Source organism: Salvelinus sp. IW2-2015, linkage group LG19, assembly GCF_002910315.2.
Source record: "Salvelinus sp. IW2-2015 linkage group LG19, ASM291031v2, whole genome shotgun sequence".
NCBI classification, from domain to species: domain Eukaryota; kingdom Metazoa; phylum Chordata; class Actinopteri; order Salmoniformes; family Salmonidae; genus Salvelinus; species Salvelinus sp. IW2-2015.
In genome coordinates, this window is record NC_036859.1 from 31,495,940 (window position 1) to 31,518,180 (window position 22,241).

At 44.3% G+C, this 22,241-nt stretch overlaps 1 protein-coding gene across 1 annotated transcript in view; it reads left to right on the forward strand.

The window, feature by feature from the left end:
* The first annotated feature begins 4,189 nt into the window (after nucleotides 1-4,189).
* kcnn1a (potassium intermediate/small conductance calcium-activated channel, subfamily N, member 1a) overlaps nucleotides 4,190-22,241 on the forward strand; it is a 53,474-nt gene continuing 35,422 nt past the window's right edge. The window contains exon 1 of the mRNA XM_024009149.2: nucleotides 4,190-5,434. Coding sequence (XP_023864917.2) covers nucleotides 4,277-5,434 — 1,158 coding nt within the window. The 5' untranslated portion in view covers nucleotides 4,190-4,276. The remainder of the gene's footprint in view (nucleotides 5,435-22,241) is intronic.

Sequence of the window (22,241 nt, forward strand, 5' to 3'; positions counted from 1 at the left end):
ACTGCTGTGCTTTATCTTGGCCAGGTCGCAATTGTAAATGAGWACTTGTTCTCAACTGGCCTACCTGGTTAAATAAAGGTGAAATAAAGAAGAAAAAAACATGATATCAAAACCTTGAAAGAAAACTCCCTTCCATATAAGGTGATGAGCAGCGATATCTTTGAAACCTGGCGTCTCTTTAAAACCTCTAAAAGTGCTAAGCCATTATTTGATATGGAATTTTAGGACCCCGTTAGGTATAGCCCAGAGAAACACATTGAAATAAATGGCAAAAAAGACAGTCAAAAATTCATCATAAGGAATAAGGTTTCAGGACTTTAACCCCTTGTTTTGTTGGCACAAAATTACCTCCCATACTTCCATTAATTTGTATTGGTTGCCTTCAGACGAGTTCCATGACTCGTAGAGAAACAACGGGAAACACCATCATGTTCATGAGAGTCTCCCCTTTCCACAGTGGGGTGATATTAGTTTGTAGCCCAAACGGTTCGGATACTTCAGACAGATGCTGACACATCAGCGTTACCGACTTCAGATGAGTCCCGTGGGGTTTGTGGGGGTCATAGAGCAAAACGGAGAACCATTCGGGCGCTACAGACGTTTTCGTGAGAGACCGATTTTCRKGGTGTCTCATGGTTTGACAAACACTGCTGTAGCTCAACCACCTTCCACCGCAGATGCAGAAGGCTGACATAGGAGGATGCGGTGGATTGAGACGCAGCCCATGCAAAAAAAATATCTCTACCTTAAACTGACGGATTTTAATGGGAATTGTTTTATAATGTTACGCACGGGTGCATCAATAGACTCTTAAGGATTATTTAAATGTAAAAAGGACAGCCTCTCAGTACAGCCCCTAATCTCTCTCCTCTTTGCTGTTTCCACAACAGTTCTCGGCTCCACCGTCTCACACAGTGAGTATAAAGAGAATACGAGGGAGAGGGCAACTCTCATTACACATGGATAGATTTACACAGAGTTTGTTGGACTCAGAGAACAGACAGGCACTGTTTAACAGAATCAAGTCATGATGCTACGCTGTTAGAAAAGAAGGTTCCAAAAGAGTTCTGCGGCTGTCCCCATAAGAGAACCCTTTTTGGTTCCAGGTAGAACCGTTTTTGGTTCCCGGTAGAACTCTTGGGTTCCATGTAGAACCCTGCGTGGAAGGGTTCTACATGGAACCCAAAATGGTTCTACCTGGAACCAAAAAKAGTTATTCAAAGGGTTCTCATATGGGGACAGCAAAATAACCCTTTTTGGTTCTAGATAGAAAAAAWGGTGCTAAGATTGTACACATGCATAGGTATTGAGTCTGACGAGACATGGTGGGTTGTGGTTGGGGCGGGGGGTATACCTTTCATCTTCTTAAGCCCAGGTGATTCCTCCGCAACTCATATTGATTGTGAGATCCAGGCAGTGGATTTACAAACTAAGTCAAAACTGTTTAGCTTTACCACAGGATTTGTTATTACACCCTTGTTCATGTGTAATTACATGTAGTAGAGATTCTACTACTCTCCTCTTCCCTGATTCTACTGCTCTCCTATCTAGATTCTCTACTCTCCTGTTAGTAGAGATTTACTCTCTCCTCTCTCTTGATGTCTTCTGCCCTTAGCTATCTACTCTCTTTGTAGTAGAGTCTCTACTACTTCTCCTCTCCTGATCTTACTACTCTCCTGTAGTAGAGATTTCTACTACTCTCCCTCCTGATTCTTATACTACTGTCCTGTAGTAGAGATTTACTTACTCTCTCTCCTTGATTCTACTACTGTCCTGGAGATAGAGAATTCTACTACTCTCCTCTCCTGATTCTACTACTCTCCTGGTGCTCGTTGTTCTTTTAATAGTGCGATCTTACACAGGCAGGAGACCAAGTCATAAGAGCACTCTGATCTCAAATGCAATCTTTATTACAGAATGCAATAGCATACCTACAGTACAGGTTATACACACATATGATGTGAATTGATAGATCAATACAACGTTACTATTTCCTCTGTGTCCTTGTAGTCTTATCCTGTATCTTACATCATGAGGTGCTTCATTTTGTTGTCTTTGACCACATCACAAGATATYTTCTATCTCRCTACTGTTCAAAAWAATMTTTTATTTTTTGTWGTTGTATCTTACCCCCCTTTTTCTCCCCAATTTCATAATCTTTTCTCTAACCTGCACCTGCTCTTATTACGTACAACGTCATCGCTCTCTCACGGAGAAACCTTTGTCGCTGCATTGCTCTGGCTTCGTCTTTCTTCTTCTTTCACTGTAATTACAGTCTTCTTATCTGCTTCCTGTGTTACATGTAATCCCTTCACTTCCCCTCATCCATGTTCTCTACACTACCATTTATGTGTTATTGGGCTTCTGCAGTATTTCTTACGGGATGTCACACAATATACTTCCTAACGCAAATGGCCAAGCTAAAAGGGATGGGTATCGGTATGTGGGCTCAATCCAAGAGGAATTAAAGAGGCATGGCAATCTTTTGCTTTTGCTAGAGAGAGAGAGAGGGTGGGAGGAGTGGAGTGTGTGAGTGAGTGAGTGTGTGTGTGTGCGTGTTTGGGTATGTGCACACTTCTGCTTGTGCTTGTGTGTGTGTGTGTGTGTGTGTGTGTGTGTGCTCATGTTCGTGGACGTTTGAGTTTGTGTAAGAGTTGTAAAGTTTGATTTCATTATTTATGTGGCAGCAGTGACATTGCTTCCCAAACCAGCAAATGAAACTCCATCTTGCCAAGGAACCCACACAGGTCACAACGACCAATTACTTAATGAGAATGGTCAGGTTTCTAATGTTCCTCCTGCCGGGACTACTCCGAATTCCTGCAGTCTTTCACAGGAGCTATAAAACAGTGTACGCAAGCCTWCCCTCAACTATTGAAGGAAAGAGTCCACATCTGCAGTCTGAGCCCCATCAAAACTCAAAATGGTTGACACAGCTTGGGAAAGTTTAGCTTATTAAGAAGTACTCCTAATGTATGATGGAAAAAGTTTTCTCCTTCTCTCTTGCCCACCCACTCAGCCTTTACATAAACTGTCAAAATGTCATTTTTCAGTATTATGAAAAGTTAGGCCTATAGGCTATGGTCAGTTTCTATTTTGAAATGTGTTTTTCCACTTCAAAATAGATAGTGAACAACAACCCCATCCTTTTCTGTCGTATCACTGGTCATTCACAGACCATTTGGGGTTTCAGCCTCCCCCTTTCCACTCTCCTTGAGTGCTGTCCTTCAGCTAGTTGACACTGTCTATTTTTGTCGCTCGCTCATAGCTAACTCTCAGAACCCTGGACAGCGCTCCCCCTGTCTCTGCCCCGCCTCGCTCTCGCTCTTTCCCTCCCTCGGATCTATCAGCAGGTTGTCTCATAATGGTATACACAACACATCCTACCATGCTACCARACAACAAAATGCTTTTATATCATTATGCTTTGTGTGTAACGCAATACGAAGGTGTTTTATAAAGCCGTTGTGACCACCTCTGGTTACACATTTTGTTGTGTTCGACTATGCAGGCTGTGCGTGATAGATCATGACGAATCTTTCTGCCTGGTAATCCAAAACCATGTCTAGTCTTGATTAAATATTGAACACTGAACTGCAATTCTCAAGTATTATAACAAAGGAGGATTTTTGACGATTATTTAAAACAATTTCTCGAATGGACTGTGGAATGTGTAAACAAAGAGGATGGTGCGTAAAGTCGGTTAGGTGTCATGGGTTTTATTAGCGGCTATTATTAGGCCTTTCATTTCATGCTTATGTTGAATGATTGAATGTAGGGATTTATAGAAAACTCGTATTAYAGACCTATAAACTATCGTAGTGATACAACCGAGTAAGTAGTAGTGGTACGATATTTAAGGGGCACATTTGGTAGAGACTGTTAAAGAAGATTCAATTGGAGAGAAAGTGATTGTCTGCATGGTTGTTGTGGCAACAGTGGAAAGTCAATAGTCAAGATCCAATGCGTTTATAAACGATTGGCCTTATACTGTGTAGATCACTTTCATCCCTATTTCGCAATCGCATCAAATRTGATAAATCTATTGCGCGTATTGTTTTCGTTAAGAATATCCTCTAACCTGTGTGCATATTTGGTTACCAATATTCTAACGAAGGCGGTGTTTTGTCCGTAAGGTGGCGTTTTAATGCAGGTCCTGGTCAAACCTACCAATGAGACGAGTCGGCTCTATTCTGCTGGGACTGATCGCAATGAACGGGTGTCGGAGCTATACAAGGCAAACGAGCAACCACAGCAAGACTCGGCTTTTAAGGGGATGCGGCATCGATACGCGGGAGCTGTCCATCAGCACCAAATCCCCGACGAAGAGCAAGGCAGCGCGCAGAGCCGAGACCCAAACCCAGTCKCTCCAGTTTTCAGTCTGCCGCCCCCTCCTCCGTCTTTCAGAGAGCGTTCAACTACCACCTCGCACTACCAGAACAACGAACTGCCTTGTCTGAGCCAACCCCCTCGGAGAGGTATCCATGCCTGTCMGTCGCAGCACGGCGAACCCCCACCTCTGACAAACTACGACATCGCCCAGCGACCGTCACACCGGGTCTGTGAACCCGACGGGCAGCCAGCGCACCTGAAGCAGAACCTTTGGGCCGCAGTCGGCTCGCAGCCGCAGTCGGAACAGCCTGTTAGTCAGAGCTGCCACTGCAGTTTTTCCGAGAAGGCGAACCTTTCTCACCAGCGCCAGCCCCTCACTCACCCGCCGCAGCCCTCCCTATCTTTGCCGCTGCCGCCAACGTCTTCCTCTTTGCTGTTTTTGCAGGAATCTAATCGCGGGGAACATTTCCAAAGCAGTGCCAATTACCAACAGGCGAGCATCGTGGAACACTGCAGGGGAGGAGGAGGAGGCTACCGAGACCAGAAGCAGTTGTTGCAGCAACACAGTCAAAGACTCCGACACAGGGACCCCTCCCCTGAAGCAATCCGAGCAAACTCGCAGAAAGGGCGCACTGTAAATGTATGTGAGTCAATCGAGGCTAATCGGCGAGCATTCGAGTCCCAGGCTCAGGACCTGCAGCAGCTACAGCAACAGACACTATTGCGAGCTCAACAACAGCTACTGGTGGGGAGCAGCTTGCCTATCAACTACTGCGCCAACGGCTCAGGAGAGGTATGTAGGAATAACCAGGCATCACTGCTGCAACAGCATCAGCAGCAGCAAGTCGCACTGGGGCTATGTCCCCAGCGTCCGCAGCACTGTGACCAAGACTGCAATAAGCCGGGGCGAACGAATCAAGCCAATCAGTCGCAACAACATTGCCGCGACTCCCGTGTAAACCCACCAACGCAGCCGTACGGGGGGAACTCGTCTGCGACTGGCAGTAGCAGCAAGAGCAGCCCTAACTACGGCTCCAGCTATCACCTGTGGCCGGAGAGCCCGCATAAGGGAGAAGAGCGGATACTAATCGATCATTATCAGGTACATTTCTAATTTGCTCATGCACCGTTGAGATTTAACAATTAGGGTCTGAGAAAGCTGTAACCTGTAAATTGACTTTAACCTATAACATTTCTAGTCCATGGCCACGCCTGCCACATAGTTTTTTTTTTTTTTTTTTTTAAATTGACTTTAACCTATAACATTTCTAGTCCATGGCCACGCCTGCCACATAGTTTTTTTATTTTTATATAACAGCGCTGTATGTGGGTTATTTGTATGGATGGAGACAGTAGTTATATGTTTCACAGGTAACGTTACTAAGGATCTATGTAACTGTGCTACTGCTTCTTCACAAATCACTCATATAACCTATGACACCCTCCGCACGAACAACGCGCGCACACAGACACACACACCTGTTCCATGTTGCAGGAACAGCGAGTCTTTTTTTTTTGCCTGTTGAAAAAATGTCATCTGTTCTCTCGCAGCCGGAGATAACTGTCTGTTGCATCTTCACAGTAGGCTTCTCTCTCCTGTTACACGTTTTGGCATAGTGCCACAGTTATGACAACACGTATTGTGTTTAASCACCTTACCATAGTCCCGTTTTTCATTGGATGCTTTGTACTGCAATGTACAAACTAATGAAATGTTTGGATACACATACTGTGAAAAAGCTAACCCATGACATAACATACATGTAGCCTAACAGTAAATTCAGGGTGGGAAATAAATGCCAAAATATCTTTGCATCAGAGATTGTGCTATTGTAAATAATATAATTATTTTATTTAAATCTGGCTTTAAATCATTAAAAAAATGTCCCTCTTGTGAATTTATATAGCTTTTACATTCAACTATGGATTTTCATATTGTGCATGCATTCTCACTCATCATAAAATGACCAGAACTAAAATGATTACAAMTATTTTTGAATGACTTACATTATACAATCGTATTAAAAGCTTTTCTAGTCTATCAGACATGTTAACAACTACTGCAACTRTTCTGATAGACTCACATACTTATCTATTCATGTTTCCCTCGAGCTTCCTGCTTCAATCTTATTGACTTGCCCTTAATGAGGTTGGCTCCCCCGTTTTGAAATCCCTTAAACAAAACAATTGTGACAGCGCGAGACAGATAAAGTGTATACAATTACAGTATCCTGCAACTCACCCYGAAACTCAATAGCTGCTCCATATTGATGGCAGTCTGATATTGTGTCCAGCCTCAATAACATTGGTGTTTTGAAAGGTACCTTGCTGGTCCCATTGTGAGCCTTGTGTAAGTACTCTTTAAATCTTTCTACTTACTGGTACAGAGGTGTCCCCTTGGACAGGACAGTGGCTCCGGCTGCTGACTGGCTCCTGTTGCCAGCCTGTATACCTCTAAAGGGAAGATGGGGTCATGTGTGTCATCAGCAGGATGGGTGGAGAGATGAAGGAGAAAGCTATTACACTATTACAGTAAAGCCTTTGTACTTCTCCTGACAAACTGGTTATAATCACCCTATATGAGCTATAGGAGGTCAATACTGTATATATCACCGTGCCACTGCCAACAACTTGATACCGTGTGACATATTGCTTGTATTTATATCGAGGCTGTGCTGCTGTGTTTGCTCCCTTGTTGGCTTTCGCTTTTTTGCTCAGTTTTTATATGTTCTTTTCTAATAAAAACAGACGCTTATCAAGACTAGTTGTTTTCCAAGAGTTGTCTAATCAAGTCTATCACTATTAGTGCAGTATTTATGTTGGGTATGTGATTAAACTTAGTTAATACTATTGTGTGATTCAACATACATTTAACATTTAAGTCATTTAGCAGACATTCAAGAGCCTGTCATGTCGACAGATCCCCTATTTTATTATGATTAGCGGTGCTGTTAAGGCTCCAACCTTTGCCAGAAGAAATGGATTTGTTGAGTCCTCTATCGGTCATCACCAGGCCTCTTGTATCGGTCATCACCAGGCCTCTTGTATCGGTCATCACCAGGCCTCTTGTATCGGTCATCACCAGGCCTCTTGTATCGGTCATCACCAGGCCTCTTGTATCGGTCATCACCAGGCCTCTTGTATCGGTCATCACCAGGCCTCTTGTATCGGTCATCACCAGGCCTCTTGTATCAGTCATCACCAGGCCTCTTGTATCGGTCATCACCAGGCCTCTTGTACAAGGCCCTTTGTTTTAGCTCCATTAGGCGTGCAGTGTCGTGCATGTTTCCATTGGTTACCTTCCCGTCCTCAAGCTCAGCGCAGCCAACACCTTGTAAGTAAACACACACCAATGAAGAAATGTCACCCTCATTCATTAACGGGGGTGGAACCCAGCCATATCCTGTATGCTGGGAGTGAATGGCCCGATCTCTGATAACACATTCACATTGTATTGGGGAGGTGGATGGGAAACACCATTTTCCTGTGCGTCCGGCATGAAGGAGGGAGTGAGTACTAACCTAAAGGCCTTCGCTAATTTATTGTGTTTTTTCCCATTTTTTTGTTCTGCATTTAAGTGCTGCTACTCTACGCTCGCTCACTGAAATAGATTTGTGTTTCCATATTTGTTGCTATGGTGAGGAAAACCTGGCATTGTATATCTAGGCCTCTCTATGGCATTGCCTGCGTACAGAGAATGAAGGGAAAAATGCCCTCCAAGGTTTGACATACACTGTACACACATATTGCTCATACACACATTGCACACACGCGCACAAACACACACACACACACACACACACACACACACACACACACACACACACACACACACACTGGGCGACTGCTAGGGTCCTAATAGGAGGTGGCTTCTTATCCGCTCAACAGTTCACATGGCTCTGTTGCGTTTCATCTGAGTGATTTTGCACAAGAAGAGGTGTATTGAATTACGTGCAGAGTCCAGTTAGATACAAAGAGTGGGGGGTTTCCTCAATAGCCCAGAGCAGTACAGCCGTAGCCCACCATCACTCTATATGTAAGATATTTTTGCTCTGGTTACTCAAGTGCAATTTGTTCCGTGTATRTTTGACCTCTGCTGCTTGTYYCGTGTATATTTGACCTCTGCTGCTTGTCTYGTGTATATTTGACCTCTGCTGCTTGTCTCATGCATATTTGACCTCTGATTCTTGTTTCCTGTTTTTAATACATGTTGTAACCTGACATTATTCTTTAGTTTCTATTTTGTATTTACATGTTTTACTGTGTCCACACAATCGCCATAGCACATTTCGTAACAAATGACCCAGGTTCATTTATGGTAATTTTTGTGCAATCGTAGCCAAGTTAAGTCAACCACATAATGTATCACAGCCATGCATATGCTTGGTGGTTAATTATGTAATTGATCTTGCCTACGTCCTGTGTTAGGGCCATGATCAGTGGTCAGGAACCGGGAGAGTATGAATAATGGCACTGCAATTTGATATTGATCATTCATCATGAGATAGAGACTGGAAAAACTTATCGCTGGGATGTGTTTCATTACATCTGCCATAGTGAAACCGTACCAGTTGGCAGGTGTTTCTGAACAATTATTGTARCACTAGTTCATATTACAGCAAATTGCAATTCACTGTAATACACTGTAAGATTGAATGAGATAGCCCTTACAGCAGAGATAGGATACTGTATGTCTCATTTCATACTACTGTGCCTCTTACACTAAATCAACTCACGGTTCCTTGACTGCACTAAAATATGCGTGTCTGAAAGCATCTCTCACCGTTGTGAATTACATTTAGCCCAGTTAGTGCATGTGTACTGTAGCGTGTTGCCTTTGTGCGGCTACCCAGGCACTGTATTCCACCCCTTCGGTTTGAAGTCTTAACCCCGGCTAAGGTCCTGGGGCCCTAAGCTTTTGATTTGACTGGAGACCACTTCATTTTCTTCCGTATCAAACAGAAAGGTGCTGTTGTAAACCTCACCAAAAACCCTTGGGCAGATGAATACATATTCTGTGTAAAACAAAAGGTGCAGTCGAGTTTTCATGCTCAAACTGCCTTGAACCACTGTTTACAAAGGATACGAATATGAGTTTGTAACATTTCCACAGAGACCTGTGGTAGTAGGAGGATATTTAAACCCCTTTCACACTGAAATATRCATATTAGCTGTTTCTGCCATGGACTTATTATACAGACTGGACATGGTKTGGTATTTATTAGAATTTATAGAAAGCAAGGAGAACTATTCAGAATGCAAAGAATAGTTACATATTTGGGTACCCATCATAGAACAAATGTAATGAGTATCACAATGGTGAATCATTGTTTGCATAGTGTTAAAACCGTTGTTCTTACTTTCACATMATTCGAATGGGACTCTGTCGATCCACAGTCTCAGTTGATTGAAGCATTGCAGTACAGTATGATTTCATTAGTGCCAGTATCTGTTTAGGAGATTGAATTGGATGGAGCATGGTGCTTGCAACGCCAGGATAGTGGGTTTGATTCCCGGGACCACCCGTATGTAAATAMAAAGTATGCACGCATGACTGTAAGTCGCTTTTGATAAAAGCGTCTGCTAAATGGAACATGTTATGTTACGTATATAATTGTGTTTGTATGCGCCTGTGTGTGCATGCGAGATGGAGAAATGTAGAGAGAGAGAGAGAGACTGTGTMGGCTACTTATGTGTGTGGGAGGGTGTTAGCAGAGGTGCAAGTGCCCCCTCAGATTTGTCCAGTCTTTTTATTTTTCAGATGTTGAATTAATTACTAAACTTCTTTTTTAGGCCCAGTTTTTATCATAATTATTTATGAAAAATATCTGTCAGTGATATTTTTTGGAGGGGGCACACTGACTGGACCAGTAAGTGGTTCCTTCCAAGGTGCACCACAGAGCAAAGATATGCTAGATAGGACACTAGATACTCTAGTGTGCGCAGACTGTATCGTCACAGATAGTACAATGGGACAGATATTTTGGCCGACATTCTGAACATTATCTCATCAATGGAACATTTGTTCTTAATACAGTTTTCTGTTCCCACAACTAGAATCTGTTATGAGTGGACAAAGTTTGTAGGCTTTACCCTTTGCTAAAGGCAAAATGAGTTATTGCACATGCTTACTTCACAGAGTAGGCGTTCTCAAACAGAAATATGTATGCTAGAACGTGCCAATAGGATCTCGCTAGCTCGTGCTTGGCTCTGCCTACCTCCTTGCTTGTTCTGCCCACTATTTGCTCCCATTGGAAACGACAGGCTGTGGTCAATCTTTGTTATAAAAATCTTTAGTATCGTCAGTGGAGGAGGAGAGAAAGTGTCGAGCTACACACAGCGTTTGATTTGATTTTGCAGGCCTCACAGAAGGTATGTTTGTAAATTARGCTATGTACCCTATGATTCCTTCTTGATGAATAAATAAAACACTCATAACTAGCTACCGAGCATTTTCAGGTTTCAATCAAGTTAGAGTAGCTTGTCTAACTATCTTAGCTGGCATGCCTACTGGCAAGGTTGCTAGACTTTAGAAAATACAAATTGTCTTTCAGTCTTGGGTTATGATAAATTATAAACTGGGTGGTTCGAGCCCTGAATGCTGATTGTCTGACAGCCGTGGTATATCAGACCGTATACCACAGGTATGACAAAACATTTATTTTTACAGCTCTAATTAAGTTGGTAACCAGTTTATAATAGCAATAAGGCACCTCAGGGGTTTTGATATATGGCCAATATACCACAACTAAGAGCTGTATACAGGCATCCGCATTGCGTCGCACTTAAGAAGCCTTAGCCGTGGTATATTGGCCATATACCACACCCCTCGGGCCTTATTGCTTAGCTATACCAGTGTGTCATTTGTACTGAGGCAAAAACATTTTCGACATAGAATTAGGCATAAAGATTATGGCTCTAGGTTGCAGGAAATAGCTGTTTCCAACCTCACGTACTTCATACGTGTTCTCAACTAGCCTACCTGGTTAAAATAAGGTTAAATAAAAAATAAAAAATACATGGGTGCATGATGCCCTGGGTGTTAGCATACCTGTCATCTCCATGCCACGATCTTCCCTGAAAAGCGTTAAGGGCATATTGTCCCTACGTCTGTTGAAATGCCCGTTTCCTCCACAAAGATAATGGGATGCATTTCATTTGTCTTTGGGAAGATTCTCCCTCCGAGTTCTAACAACAACTCATATGCATCTCTGGCCATGTTGTCACAAAGACGAGGGATTTCCAACACGATTCCTCGTGGTGATGTTAATAGCTACAGTGGCTTGCGAAAGTATTCACCCCCTTGGCATTTTCCTATTTTGTTGCCTTACAACCTGGAATTAAAATAGATTTTTGGGGGTTTGTATTATTTGATTTACACAACATGACCACCACTTTTGAAGATGCAACTTTTTATTGTGAAAAACAAACAAGAATAAGACAAAAAAACAGAACTTGAGCGTGCATAACTATTCACCGCCCCAAAGTCAATAATTTGTAGAGCCACCTTTTGCAGCAACTACAGCTGCAAGTCTCTTGGGGTATGTCTCTATAAGTTTGGCGCATCTAGCCACTGGGATTTTTGCCCATTCTTCAAGGAAAAACTGCTCAAGCTCCTACAAGTTGGATGGGTTCCGCTGATGTACAGCAATATTTAAGTCATACCACAGATTCTCAATGGGATTGAGGTCTGGCTTTGACAAGGCCATTCCAAGACATTTAATGTTTCCCCTTAAACCACTCGAGTGTTGCTTTAGCAGTATACTTAGGGTCATTGTCCTGCTGGAAGTTGAACCTCTGGAAGACTGAAACAGGTTTCTCAGAATTTCCCTTCATTTAGCACCGTCCATCATTCCTTCAATTCTGACCAGTTTCCCAGTCCCTGCCAATGAAAAACATCCCACAGCATGATGCTGCCACCACCATGCTTCACTGTGGGATGGTATTCTTGGGGTGATGTGAGGTGTTGTGTTTGCGCCAGACATAGCGTTTTCCTTGATGGCAAAAGCTACATTTTAGTCTCATCTGACCAGAGTAGCTTCTTCCATATGTTTGGGGAGTCTCCCACATGCCTTTTGGCGAACACCAAACGTGTTTGCTTATTTTTTTCTTTAAGCTATGGCTTTTTTCTGGCCACTCTTCCGTAAAGCCCAGCTCTGTGGAGTGTACGGCTTAAAGTCGTCCTATGGACGATATCCCAGTCTCCGCTGTGGAGCTTTCTATTAACAAGTTAGTTTTTCACTTCACTTCACCAAGTTGGACTATTTTGTGTATGTCCATTACATGAAATCCAAATAAAAATCAATTTAAATTACAGGTCGTAATGCAACAAAATAGGAAAAACGCCAAGGGGGATGAATACTTTGCAAGGCACTGTATGGGGTTGAATATACAGTACTAGTCAAAATTTTGGCACACCTACTCATTCAAGGGTTTTTCTATTTGTACTATTTTCTACATTAGTAGTGAAGGCAAAGGGTGGATATCTTGAAGATTCTAAAATATAAGATATATTTTGATTTGTTTAACACTTTTTGGGGGGTTACTACATGATTCCATGTGTTATTTCATAGTTGTGATGTCTTCACTATTATTCTCAATGTAGAAAAAAAACTTGATTGAGTAGGTGTGTCCAAACTTTTGACTTTTGTTATTGTAAACACACCACACACACACACACCACACACACACAACACACACACACACACACACACACACACACACACACACACACAACACACACCACCACACACACACACACAAACACACACACACACACACACACACACACACACTAAAACAAGTATAAGATGAGAAGAATATGGAACCTCCCCTCTCTGAGTTTCTAGATAAGGCCCCCGTTGTGGTCCCCACTGGGCACAGATGCCAATTCAACGTCTATTCCATGTTGGTACAACGTAATAAAAATAAAAAAATGCCGTGGAAACAGCGTTGATTCAACCAGTGTGTGACCAGTGGGATACAGCTGCGCACCGCTCTGCATTAGGGCTTTCTGATTCTTAACCCCTTTAATAGACTCCCTCACAAGTCCTTTTGTCACTGTGCCAGCTTCTTTTTTAACCCTTTCATGGCCAGTTCCGGGGGTGTCCATTTTCTAACCGCCTCCATCCTATTTCTCTCTTTTCTCTTCTCAAGTGAAAAACCTTTTTAAATAATAAATGTACACTAAAGGATCCCGAGGGCATTAAAAACAGCAGCAATTAATTGTATTACAATTAAAAACACATCATAGAAGCAAACTGTATCTGGGCACTGTGAGCGCAATTCCCAGAACTTTGGAGAATGTCGGACGTAATAGCCAGGCATTGGGAGAATCCTATGGAGAATATAGGGATTCTATTATATTTGGGCCTCCAAAAATCAAAACAACACAGGTTGTGTGAGTAGTATTGTGTGTTAGTGTACTGACTGTAATTGTCCGGGCAGTGCGGGGGGGGGGGGGTTCTGCTGGGTGCTGCCGGAGTCAGAGCCACGTCACACGTCGTAAGGGCTTTCTCTTAGAATAGACCTGAAGGACAGATATCTTGTTTTGTCTTGTGTGTTTCTGTCATTTTCCATCTGGATTCTGAGGTATAGCGGCCATTGCCTGGGTAGGGTATCGATGTACTGTGAAGGTGGTTACAGTTGCACCAGGAACAAGGTTCGCAGCTGTCTTTTCCCCAAGAGAATTTAACATAAAGGTGAAAAGGGTAGAACTAATGTTACAAGAAGGAATACAGCATTAGGGTAAAGCCTACCACAAAAACAGGTGTGAAGCACTTAGTACAACTAGGGTCTAATCTCCATGTTAATCCATTGCTCTTTGCATTGCTGTCTCTCTCTCTTTTTCTCTCTCTCTCTCTCTCTCTCTCTTTCCCTCTCCAAACTAAAACTCTGTTTTCTTGTCCTTTTCATATCATAAATCTAAGGCTGGACGTATCCACAGAGTTCTCCAGTCAATCTTTTCTGAGTTTGTTATGGTATTGATYCATCCTATGCTATAGGTTGTGCTGGGCACTCCCTGCTATGGATGTTTCGGCCACTGTCGGAATTTAGTGGAGGCTCAAAATGACCACTGAAGTTGCGTTCTGAGACAGTAAGTTCAGCACTGTTAGACAAAGTCGTGTGATTGCACCCAGTGCTTGACTTGGACTGAAATAGGTTCYGGGTACTGTTTTATATACTGTTGAGCTAATATTCTATAGGAGGAATAGGAGTTTAAGCAGTAGAACATTTGAGGTGCCGGTACTCAGCTCCGGTGATCTCCTGCCCAAGTCAAGCACTGACTGCACCAATGAAAGGGTATTTATTGCCTGTTTTAATAACCTCCGAGTAGAATTTATGACTGTTTGTCCCTATGATGTCATGAATAGTCAAAGGCTGCATAATAGGATGATGTAGTCTAATGAGTCGGCAAATGTTGTACATTCGAAAACAGAGGGGCCTTTACTGGTTTAAAGTGTGTGTGTGTGTGTGTGTGTGTGGAGAGGGGCCGACTCCTACTGCGAAAACAGAGGGACACGCTGGGAGAGACTGTTAGTGTTCATGTGTGTGTATTAGTAGGGTATTCCAACTAATCTAGAATATATACAACAATCTAGCATCAATCAAGCAATCAAGCGTTAATTGGATTCTATGGAGGGGAATGGGCCAATAGCAAAGATTAGCAAAGAGGAACGTGCTAGAGAGGATAAGCAGAACATTAGAATGCTGGCCTCGTTGCATTTGCATATTCAACAGCAAGACTAAATTATACTAGGATTGGAGTCACACATCAATGTTTAGTTTGGTGAGAAAAGTCAGGATTTTTTATTTTTTTTTGTCACATTCTGTCACATTAAAATTCCACATTTGGTGAGGACCATTGCAAATCTGCCAGCCAGTCTAGAGCTGTGAAGCATTATGTACTAATACCCRGGTAGCACCCACAACTAATACCCGGGTAGCACACACAACTAATACCCAGGTAGTACGCAAAACKAATACCCGGGTAGCGCACACAACTAATACCCGGGTAGCACGCACGACTAATATCCGGGTAGCACACACGACTAATACCCGGGTAGAACGCATGACTAATATCCAGGTAGAACGCACAACTAAAACCCGGGTAGGGATAACAACTAATACCCGGGTAGCACACACGACTAATACCCGGGCAGAATGCATGACTAATACCGTGTTAGCACGCACACCTAATACCGTGTTAGCACACACAACTAATACCGTGTTAGCACGCACAACTAATACTGTGTTAGCACGCATACTAATACCAGTTTAGCACGCACCACAACTAATACCCGGGTAGCACCACAACTAATACCCGGGTAGCACACACAACTAATACCTGGGTAGCACACACAACTAACCCGGTAGCACCACACACTAATACCTGCGATAGTACGCAAAACTAATACCGCGGTAGCACACACAACTAATACCCGGGTAGCACGCATGACTAATACCCGGGTAGCACAACAACTAATACCGCGGTAGCACACACAACTAATACCTGGGTAGCACGCATGACTAATACCCGGGTAGCATGCATGACTAATACCCGGGTAGCCACGCATTACTAATACCGGTAGCACGCATGACTAATACCCGGGTAGCAACATACAGAAAATACCGGGTAGCACACACGACTAATACCGGGTAGCACATCACGACGCACGAAACCGCGAGCTAGATACACGTAGCACACAACTAATACCCGGGTAGCACACACGACTAATACCGGGTAGCACACACGACTAATACCCGGGTAGCACACACACTAATTACCCGGGTAGCACGCACGACTAATACCCGGGTAGCACGCACGACTAATACCCGGGTGCACGCATGACTATACCCGGGTAGCACACACAACTAATACCGGGTAGCACAACACACTAATACCGGGTAGCACGCATGAAACTAATACCCGGGTAGCACGACGACAACTAATACCCGGGTAGCACACACAACTAATACCCGGGTAGAGCACTGCATGACTAATACCCGGTAGCATGCATGACTAATACCCGGGTAGCAGCATACTAATACCGGGTAGCATGCATGACTAATACCCGGGTCGCACACACAACTACATAGCCAGGTTAGCACCATGACTAATACCCGGGTAGCACGCATGACTAATACCCGGTTAGCACGCATGACTAATACCGCGGGTAGCATGCATGACTAATACCGGGTAGCACGCACGACTAATACCCGGGTAGCAACACACGACTAATACCTGGGTAGCACGCATGACTAATACCCGGTAAGCATGCATGACTAATACCCGGGTAGCTCACACAACTAATACCGTGTTAGCACGCACAGCTAATACCGTGTTAGCACGCATAAACTAATACCCGGGTAGCACAACACACTAATAGCCGGGTAAGCACACACGACTAATATCCGAGTACACACGACGAGACTTAATACCCGGGTAGCACGCATGACTAACCGTCACGGTAAACGGTCGCATGCACAGACTAATACCCAGGTAGCACGCACGACTAATCACGCGGTAGCTCGCACGACTAATACCCGGGTAGGACGCACAACTAATCCGTGTTAGACAGCACAACTAATACCCGGGTCAGCACACACCAACTAATACCCGGGTAGAATACCTAGGATAGGATAAAGTAATCTTCTAACCCCCCCCCTTAAAAGAATTAGATGCACTATTGTAAAGTGATTGTTCCACTGGATATCTAAGGTGAATGCACCAATTTGTAAGTCGCTCTGGATAAGAGCGTCTGCTAAATGACTTAAATGTAAATGTAATGTAAATGTAGCACACACAAAATACCAGGTAGCACGCACACTAATACCCGGGTAGCACGCACGACTAATACCCAGGTAGCACGCACAACTAATACCCGGCGTAGCACGCACAACTAATACCCGGGTAGCACGCACAACTAATACCCGGGTAGCAGCACAACTAATACCGGTGTAGCAGCACAACTAATACCCGTGGCACGCACAACTAATACCGTGTGCACGCACAACTATAGGGTGGCACACAACTAATTCCGTGGTAGCACGCAACAACTAATACCGTGTAGCACGCACAACTAATACCGGGGTGGCACGCCCAACTAATACCTGTGTGGCCACACAACTAATACCGTGGTGCACACACAACTAATACGTGGTGGCACCACAACTAATACCGGTGTGCACGCACAACTAATACCGGGTTAGCACGCACAACTAATACTGGGGTGGCACAGCACAACTAAATACTAATTAGGTTGGACGCCACAACTAAATACCGGTAGCACACACAACTAATACTGGGGTGCGCACAACTAATACCCGGTAGCACCACAACAATAATAGCTGGGGTGCACGCACAACTAATACTGGGGTGGCACGCCACAACTAATACCGTGGTGGCACGACCAACTAATACGTGGTGGCACGCACAACTAATACCGTGTGGCACGCACAACTAATACCGTGGTGGCACACACAACTAATACCGGGGGTGGCACGCACACCTAATACCGTGGTGGCACACACAACTAATACTGTGGGTGGCACGCACAACTAATACCGTGGTGGCACCGACAACTAATACGCGTGGTGCACGCACAACTAATACGGGTGGCACGCACAACTAATACCGTGGTGGACACGCACAACTAATACCGGGTGGCCACGCACAACCTAATACCGGAGTAAGAATATTTATCTCCATGCCACGATCTTCCCTGAAAAGCGTTAAGGGCATATTGCTCCCTACCGTCTGTTGAAATGCCCGTTTCCTCCACAAAGATACTGGGATGCATTTCATTTGTCTTTGGGAAGATTCTCCCTCCGAGTTCTAACAACAACCTCCATATGCATCTCTGGCCATGTTGTCACAAAGACGAGGGATTTCCAACACGATTCCTCGTGGTGATGTTAATAGCTACAGTGGCTTGCGAAAGTATTCACCCCCTTKGCATTTTTCCTATTTTGTTGCCTTACAACCTGGAATTAAAATAGATTTTTGGGGGGTTTGTATCATTTGATTTACACAACATGCCTACCACTTTGAAGATGCACGACTACTACCCGGGTATTGCTACGCACAACTAATACACGGGTAGTATACATGACTTCTAATACCCGGGCAGTATGCACAATACTACCTGGGTATTAGTATGCACAACTACTACCCTGGTATTAGTACGCACAGCTACTACCCGGGTAGTGCATACGACTTCTAAAACCCGGGTAGTACACACGACTTCTAAWACCYGGGTAGTACACACGACTTCTAATACCTGGGTAGTACACACRACTTMTAATACCTGGGTAGYACGCATGATTTCTAATACCTGGGTACTATGCATTACTAATACCCGGGTAGAACACGCGGCTAATACCGGGGCAGTATGCACGACTAATACCTGTGTATTAGTACGCACGACTAATACCCTGGTAGTACACATTACTAATTCCCGGGTAGTACGCACAACTACTAATACCCGGGTATTAGCACGCACGACTAGTACCAGGGTATTAGTACGCACGACTAATATCTGGGTATTAGTCTGCACGAGTAATACCCAGGTAGTACGCATGACTAATTCCCAGGTAGTACATACAACTACTAATACCCGGGTATTGGTAGTGCATACTAGCAATACCCGGGTACTAAACACTACTAATACCCGGGTAGTATGCACCAGCATTATCTATGTTTACATTTATCGTTGACTTGACTCCCTGAATGTGTTCAGCACATATCCTGTTCCTCGCACTCATTTACCTGTAAATTAAACGTCCACCTGTTTGACTGCGTTACTCTGTTATAATAAGACAAAACCTGTCCACACCTGTCCGGAGACACCTGGAAATCCCCGACCTCTGTTTAAAGGAATACCTAGTGATAGGATAACAGTGATATCCTTTCTCACCCCCCCCCCACCCTTAAAAGATTTAGAGTGCACTGGTATTGTAAAGTGGCTGTTTCCACTGGGATGTGCATAAGGTGAATGCACCAATTTGGTTAAGTCGCTCTGGATAAGAGCGCTTGTCTTAAATGACTTTAAATGTATGTAATTCCACACACTCAATCAACAGACTCCAACCTCTCCACCATGGCCAAGACCAGAGAGCCGTGTGTAAGGACAGTCAGGGGATAGATTGTAGACGCTGTACAAGGTGGATGGGCTACAGATCTATAGCCAGCAGCTTGGTGAGAAGGGCAACAACTGTTTGCACAGATTATTACGAAGATGGATGAGAAGTTCGAAGATGAGGTCAATCACCCCTCGTGCTGGGGCTCCCATGCAGATCTCCACCTCGTGGGGCTCATCAATGATCATGAGGAATGTGAGGGCATCAAGCCCAGAACTACACGGCAGGAGCCTGCGTCAAATGAACCTGAAGAGAGGCTGGGACCACAGTCCTCAAAAGAAAACATTAGTAACACACCACGGCCGTTGTTTTCCATGTGATTAAAATCCTGCAGCGCACGCAAGCCCCTGCTCAAGCCAGGGCGCATGTCCAGGCCGTCGTGAAGTTTGCCAATGACTACTGGATGATCCAGAGGAGGAATTTCGGAGACAGGTCATGGGTCTGATTGAGACAAAAATAGAGCTTTATTGCTCTAAACCTGCCACTCGCGTGTTTGGAGGAATAGAAGGATGAGTACAACCCCAAGAACACATCCCAACGTGGAAGCTATGGGAGGTGGAAACATCATTCTTTGGGACTTTCTGCCAAAGGGACAGGACACTGCACCGTGATTGAGGGAGGATGGATGGGGCCATGTTATCGCGAGATCTTGACTCAACAAACCTCCTTCCTCAGTAAAGAGCATTGAGATGGGTCGTGGCTGGTCTTCCAAGCATGACAACGAACCCCGAAACACCACGGCCAGGGCAACTAGGAAGTGGCCTCCGTAAGGAAGCATCTCAGGTGCTGGAGTGCGCCTAGCCAGTCTTCAGACTCGAACCCAATAGAAAATCTTTGGAGGAGCCGAAAAGGTCCGCTATTGCCCAGCGACAGCCCACGAACTCTTGAAGGATGCTGAGAAGGTTCCTGTATGGAGGATGGGCAAATCCCGCTGCATGTGTGCAAACTGGGTCAAGAACTACAGTGAAATCTATGGAATCTCTGTAATGGCAAAACTAGAGGTTTCTGTACCAAATATTCAGTTCTGGCTTTTCTGAGTGTATCAAATACTGTATGTCATGCATAAAATGCAAATTATATTACTCTGAAAAAATCAGGTACAAGTGTAGATTTTTCTGGATTTTTGTTTTAGATTCCGTCTCTCACAGTTAAGGTGTATCTATGATAAAAATGACAGACCTCTACATGCTTTGTAGAAGTAGGAAAACCTGCAAAATCGTCGTGTATCAAATGACTTTGTTCTCCCCACGTAATGTCGTGATCAACGCTATCAATAAATTCAGGGAGTCAAGTCAATGAAAACTTCCAGGAAATTCCGTAAAATTTCAATTCATGACTTCATGAGAACACTCTCATATGATCTATGAACAATTAGAAAACGAGAACTGAATTCCAAATCATTCTCTGAATTTGTCTGGAATTGATTAAGCGTAAGACATGCTACTAATGAGTTTCTACTGTATATTTCTCCCAAGAGAAGCCCACCAACCTTTAGTTTGAACACTCTGATCACTCTGCGAAGAAAGGGTTCTACCTGAACCAAAAAGGTTCTTCAAAGGGTTTCTCCTATGGGGACGACCGAAGAACCCTTTTAGGTTCTAGATACTGTAACACCTTTTTTTTCTAAGAGTGTGTGTCTCCTGTTCGAGGACGCGTTTGTGTGTCCTAATTTGTGCACTATTTGTTGATGCTGCTGAACGCCCAGTGCATTATTAGCCCGAACAATGACCCTTCAACACGGGCTATTACCTGTCTTGTCGTCTCGGTTGTTTTTTCCCTTCGTTGTTTTGACATAATTAATTTTTCTTTTCATCTGAGGAGACAAGGGGGATGATAATGCGCTTCAGGAAGCTTGTAATTGTGCCTGTTATCAAACTGCAGTGATTTTAACCACCAGGGATTGGCTGAAAGGACGACCCATACTGAACTCCTACTGGGGTGGTCTATTCTCCGGTGAAACGCTGCTGTTGTACATGGGGTTGTACCTTCTTAGAAAGACTACAAATATACTGAACTTAAAATATAAACGCGGCATGCAACAATTGTCACTGTTTATCTGAGTTACAGTTTCATACAAGGAAGACAGTCAATTGATTTCACATGACTGTGGCTGGGGATTTCACATGACTGGGCTGGGGATTCACATTGACTGGGCTGGGGCTTTCACATGACTGGGTTGGGGGTTTCACATGACTGGGCTGGGGGCTGGGCTGGGGATTCACATGACTGGGCTGGGATTTTCACTATGGACTGGGCTGGTGGATTTCACTATGACTTGGGCTGGGGATTTCACATGACTGGGCTGGGCGTTTCACATGACTGGCTGGGCGGTTCAGCATTGACTGGGCTGGGGTTTTCACATGACTGGGCTGGGTGGATTTCACATGATGGGCTGGGTTTCACATGACTTGCGGCTGGGCGGTTTCACTGATCTGACTGGCTGGGGATCTTCAACATGGACTGGGCTGGGGATTTCTACGTGACTGGGCTGGGGATTTCACATGACTGGGCTGGGGGTTCACATGACTGGGCTGGGGTTTCACATGACTGGGCTGGGGATTTCACTGACTGGGCTGGGGATTTCATGTGACCTGGGCTGCGGATTTCACATGACTGGGCTGGGGGTTTCACGATGACTGGGCGGGGATTCACATGACTTGGGCTGGGGAATTTCACTGAGGCTGCGGGTTCACATGATGGGCTGGCGTGAGTTTTTCACATGACTGGCTGGGGTTTCACTGATGGCGGGGATTTACTGGGCTGGGGGC